The 6000-nt window shown below is 36.1% G+C and overlaps 1 protein-coding gene across 2 annotated transcripts in view; it reads left to right on the forward strand.

Moving 5' to 3' along the window:
• LOC149562075 (uncharacterized) overlaps positions 1-2431 on the forward strand; it is a 70623-nt gene extending 68192 nt beyond the window's left edge. The window contains exon 10 of one of the 2 annotated variants that reach the window (XM_089825612.1): positions 1912-2431. In XM_089825612.1, the coding sequence (XP_089681738.1) occupies positions 1912-2155 (244 nt within the window). In that variant the 3' untranslated portion in view covers positions 2156-2431. The remainder of the gene's footprint in view (positions 1-1911) is intronic. The other variant, XM_089825613.1, reaches the window with a different exon arrangement.
• The last annotated feature ends 3569 nt before the right edge of the window (positions 2432-6000 follow it).

Below are 6000 nucleotides of genomic sequence, written 5' to 3' on the forward strand. Positions count from 1 at the left end.
GAGGTCACTGGTTCCTCTGCCGAGGGAATCAAATTCTTCAGGGACAAGAAAGTTTCCCTTAATGCGGTGAAAGATTTTGCTAAAGATGCCAAGGAGATGAAAGAACTGTGGAGACAGGAGCATACTATGAACAAGATTCAATTAAAAAACTCTGGAGGTTCGTCTTGAGGGAGATTATTTCTTACATTACGCTGGATATTAGGTATGACAGAATCCGTACCCATCACTTTGTCATCCTTAATCACTTTAGGTATGGTACAAAAATCTCCATATCCTTCTACCTTTTCTCCTCAATAAGAATATAATGGGTTACAAGAAGTCGTATGCTAACCCTGCTTTCCATGAGGGGTTGTTACTAATCTATGAGCACTTCAAGGCTCAAACCTATGGCAGATCTATTGCCCACAAAGTGGAGTCCTCAGACGACACAGAAAGCTCGTATCTCCTTTTTGATATTGAGGATAGTGTGGGGCTCCACTCAAACGATGATGAGAAGGTGGCCAAGATAATTAAGGATTTGGGTAAGCATAAGAAGAAAAAGACTGCGAAAGGCTCAATGGGTAAAAGTTCCAAGTTGAGGTTAATTCAGCAAAGGATTATAATGAAGAGGACGAGGGGATGGATACGGAAGAGGAGACTGTTGTGAAAGAGGAGGGTACTAACAAGGTTCAGACTCGCAGGAAGGTGGAAAGCTCGACTAAGAGGAGAATTGAAAGTGAAGCTGATCAGGATTTTGGCAAGGGTTTGGAGACAACTCCCATTGCCCAGGAGGTCAGGAAGGAGGATTATGGAAAGGAGAAAACCACTATTTCTTTTGGCTCCAAGGGTAGGAAAACGGTTTGGAGGAACTTTGAGTCTCGGACTACAAAGGTGGGCATTGTTAGAGAGACTATTCAACCCAAGGTCTTAGAGGGAGATGATGGTAAATTCCATCCGGAGGAACTGATTGATCCGACAATGGTGGTTCTTAGCGACAATGCTAGGGAAGTGAAGATGAATCTCCGCAACAATGTCCGCAACAACATGGTGGATAACTTCTAGTCAATCAAGTGGATTTTCCATGAAACTGAAGAGCTAAAGGACAGGGTTACAGGGCTAGAAGGGAAGGAAGGAGATGATGGGTCTGACAGAATTAACATTCTAGAAACTAGGGTCACTGAGATGGATAAGAGATTGGATAGGATGGAGTGCACTCTTCACAATTCGGCTAACCAGAGCCTTAATATTATCAAAGGATTAAATGATAATATTAAAAAAATGCAAGAGATGATGGAGGTGGTTACAGACAGGAATGTTGACATGGTCAAAGAGGAAAACAGAACTTCTAAAGCAGATGCCAACCCCCTGGATGACAGCCCAAGCTATAAAGCGAGATCGAACAAAAGGAAGAGGAACATGGAGGATACCCCAGAAGAAAATCAGCTGATGACTGAAGCAGTAGAGACCATGGAGAAGCTAGAGCTCAAGACTGCTGAGCTGGTCAAAGATGCGGTGCCCTTATTTGTTCTCCTGGCCTTTCTGTTTTTTCCCCTTGTTTTGGTAGTTTAGCTGGGTCTCCTTTAGAGGCTGTTTTGTCTTAGGACTGGTTTGTGGCCTTCCCTGGCCTGTTGTTTATTGCTGTTCTGCTTTATGTTCTGAACTTTAATTTGGTTTTATTTTGTTTACTGTGGGGTTTCAGGCACCCGTTAAAATGTGTTTTACTTGATCAAAAACAAAGTTGCCAATTGCTAATTACCACAGATTAGTATCATTCCAGATTTTTGCCCAGCTAGCAACAGGCATACAGATTTCCTGTTTACATTGTTTAACTAAATCTCTTGTTAGTATTTACTCGTATCATTTCCCATCACATTTACAGACTACTTTTGATACTAAAGACAGTTTTCTGGTATTAACATCTAATTGTTTAAGAGTGTTGTGCAGTGGCCTGAGAAAACAAGAGGAGCAGGAAGCAGCCTTGAGAAGAAATAGTGACATGAATAATGCAGTGGATGACATGGAGGCATTGAAGAGAAGGAACTCCATTATGGAGGATGAACTTAAAGAGATGCATGATCGCTATTCTCAGATAAGTCTCATGTTTGCAGAAGTTGAAGGGGAGAGACAACAATTAGTTATGGCTATCAGGAGTCTTAAGAATGCCAAAAAAGTTTGATCTTGCAACTACTGTTATGTTCATTGAAGCAATGTCAACTTCCATTTATGTTATTATAAATGTTGATAACAATGTTCTACATTAGTTCACTTTGGGCTTGAGATGATGCAAGGCAAACCATAGATTGGCACAAAGCAAAATTGTATAATTTCATTCATTCATTCATTTTTAAATAAATAGATTATCATGATGGAAATAACAACTTCCTATCTGCTTGTTACAAGCCATATTTTACAAGGTTTTCCAATGAGATCCGGCATGATGTTTCAGCTAAAATCACTGACTAGCTAAATTTTTTTTCCAAATAAAAGGAGGAAACTAGCTAGCAATTGTTGGAGAAGTATCTTCTTCAGTTTCACATAATCTTATAGACTTCAATGAACACTTTCCATGGCAGGCTGCTTCAAAGTGGAAGTAATAATTGTTAAAACGAGTAGATTTATTTCAGATCTGAACTGTATATGTTCTTTTAATTCTTTGACTCTTGAATGATATGTTTATATCTGCTATTTCTTCTTCCAGGTTGTAATGGTGCTCCACAATATAAGTCTTCTTGATATGATAATACTTTGAATATAAATCTGAATATGTACAATATAGAGATTGAACACCAAATGATCTGCACTGATAAATTTCTGTGTTTCACATCTTAATCAATCACATAATAACTGCATATATATAGATCTTGGGGAGGACATGTTGGTGCATAGACATGTCTCTATGCGTGTCTCCACACCAAGATGTCTCTTCTCTACACACCGCTTCATTATAGGTGGCTTGTATTAATCATCCTTTGCATCGTTTCATAACACAACCGATCTGCATCGGTATAACACATTGATTCATTGCACAAATTATAGTTATGATCTGATCATTATGTAGCATTGACAGCAGTACCATTAATTACTCGATACTTATATAGATGTCAATAATAATGATCTTCAAATGTAGATAAATAAGATGCAGATTTATACTTGGAACATTTACAATGTTTCAATCAGATTATGAATGATTCTTTGTTTCATCAATAATATTAGTATGATTATATTATTTCAGTCATTTAAATATGTACGTGTATACATCATGTATATTGATGTATACACATGCATATGTAATTATACCATCCTACTGATCTTATTGTTATTTATAGTCATTTAACTGAAGCTACCCATATTCAAAACTCCCTCTTAGTCAGGGAGGATAAAGTTTTAACCAAGTATAGGTCTCAACAAAAAGTTCATCTTATTGTGAAAAGAGATATCAACTTACTCGTGATGTCAAAGGATATAATTTGCTAAAGATTATCAAGTTACATTACATTCTTCATAAAATATCCAAGTTATGGTATGTGCACTGACATCAAGTTTGATGATGTCTAACCAAAGCTACCCATTTTCAAAACTCCCTCTTAGCTAGGGAGGATAAAGTTTTAACCAAGTATAGGTCTCAACAAAAGGCTCATCTTATTGTGAAAAGAGATATCAACTTACTCGTGATGTCAAAGGATATAATTTGCTAAAGATTATCAAGTTGCATTACATTCTTCATAAAATTTCCAAGTTATGGTATGTGCATTGACATCAAGTCTGATGATGTCTGCTTAACAAATCATGGTATATACAAGGATTCACTATAAACCATGAATATCTCTTGAGGATCATAATGATCTTAAATTGATATCAAGTCTCATGATATCCATTAAATATTCAAGAGATGTTAACTATCATGACATGCCCACGAATATCAAATCTCATGATATCCATTGTGATGCTGAAGCTAATCATTGTAAAGTCGTCACCTTACAATGTCAAATACACGTGTTCATTCTTTGAAGATTGTCACCTTTCAATAATGTACATAGGGGGCCCCATAAAGTCATGGAGTCACACACATGACGACAAAAGTTTACACAGTCACCACAGATTCTCTCATGTGGTGTTATTACAATGCCATACACTTGACATCCACCATGAACCATATTAGAGGATGGATTTTCCATAACTCCTCTTAGAGTGTGGAATAAGAGCTTTCACTTCAAACCTCTCTTTCACTGAGAAGAATTCATTAGCAAGGGTTGATATCTCAATCTTCTCCATCTTAGAGAAGAGTGCTACATGTGATTGTACCTCAAAACTTCTCCCTCTTGAAGAAGAATTCATTAACAAGGTCTTCATGATGATGTGACTTTCTCTAAAATAGATATCAACCTACTGATCTCCCTATCCATGATTACTTTGATGAAATGACAGACTCTCTCTGAGTCTAATATCAACCTTCTTTTGATGAAATATAGTCTCAATCTAATGAATCAAGTGCCTAAAACATAACTTGTGTTCCAACCCAACATGAAATATCCTGATGAGTGTCTCCAAACTCAATGGAAGATCAAGAGTAAATTATCAGGAATTACTCTATTTTAGAAACAACGACTCAACATTCACAACAATCTCTATAAATCCTTTATTTGAAATAATTTTTTTCCCCACAAGAATATGACTCTACATGCGTTCATTAACATCTAGTGCTAGGGAGATTGCCCTTGCAAAGCCTAATCTTCAAACCCAATAAACTTACAGTTTTGAATATTAATCTCAATTCTCAACGACTCCACCCACAAACAACAATTACACCAAGTATATTGAGGTGTGACTTGTTACTCATGTGATTCAAATCTTATAACAAAGCACTTCAATAACGATGCTTGTGACAAAGGTATAAATTCACATCATAATGACAATATACATCTTTGACATCTGCATCGATTCCCCACCTATCTCTGTGTACTTTTGTCCTATTGATAGACATTGGCAACAATGATGTAAAATCCTTAGGTGATATCAATGATAGAATCATAGAAATATCAACACATTCCTCATGTGTAGTTTGCATCACTAGTATACATCGTTCCACTATTTGCAATCGAGGGCATGGCAATGATTGTTGATAAATATATAGAGATGCTTGGAGGTTTGCAATTCATCACATAGCTATCCAAACTACAACTCTATTCGAATATCATTAATCAAATCAGTTGATTTTTGCAATTTGCATGGCCATATAAACATCAACATTCAGAGACTCATAGTTCAAGCAATAACAAGACAAAATAATCATTGGGCCAATCTTTATACATTCAGAACATAATAGATATCAAACTCTGTAATAATCCCAATAGGTTATAACTTCTTCAAACACCAAAAATCTTTATACTTCAGTTGTTTGACATTTCGTCAAACACTTTGCAAGCAAGCTCTGATACCACTGTAATGGCCCTCCTCAAATCTACTCTCAAAAAATGCTGATGAAACCTCAAAGAATTTCATCAAACAATTCACATGCAAGGGACGTATGACTGATATAGTATTTCAGCTAGCTTTAAATGACTCTTTTTAAATTTCATCAATGAGAATCTTGTGCTAGAAGACTCCAAATGGACTAAACAATGACCTAACATGAGTGTGCTACTAATTTTGACAAATATTCAGTGCATATATATGATCTAAGAATGAGAAATGAACACTTACAACCAATTGACATTTTTACAAACAGTTGGTGTGCAAACTAACTAGCTGATAAATAATGATACTGAATTGCTTAAATGACACCAACAACTATTATCTTCTTAATTTGCAATGAAATTTCTAATACAATGCTCATGAAATATGGCCAAGACTTTTGGCATTTACATGGATTACAAAATGATAATGTTGGTATAATGCACACTTACAGCTGAAACTTATAACACCCCTAAAAATCAATACTAATAAAGGGACCTGGCTGTAGATGGCTGTAATAATTTTCTTCAATGCTGCCCTTTTTGCTTTGTTTTTCCGATTTGCTTTTTC

This window comes from Cupressus sempervirens, chromosome 4 (genome assembly GCF_028749045.1).
Source record: "Cupressus sempervirens isolate cs-2001-9-10 chromosome 4, ASM2874904v1, whole genome shotgun sequence".
In the NCBI taxonomy this organism is placed as follows: Eukaryota; Viridiplantae; Streptophyta; class Pinopsida; order Cupressales; family Cupressaceae; genus Cupressus; species Cupressus sempervirens.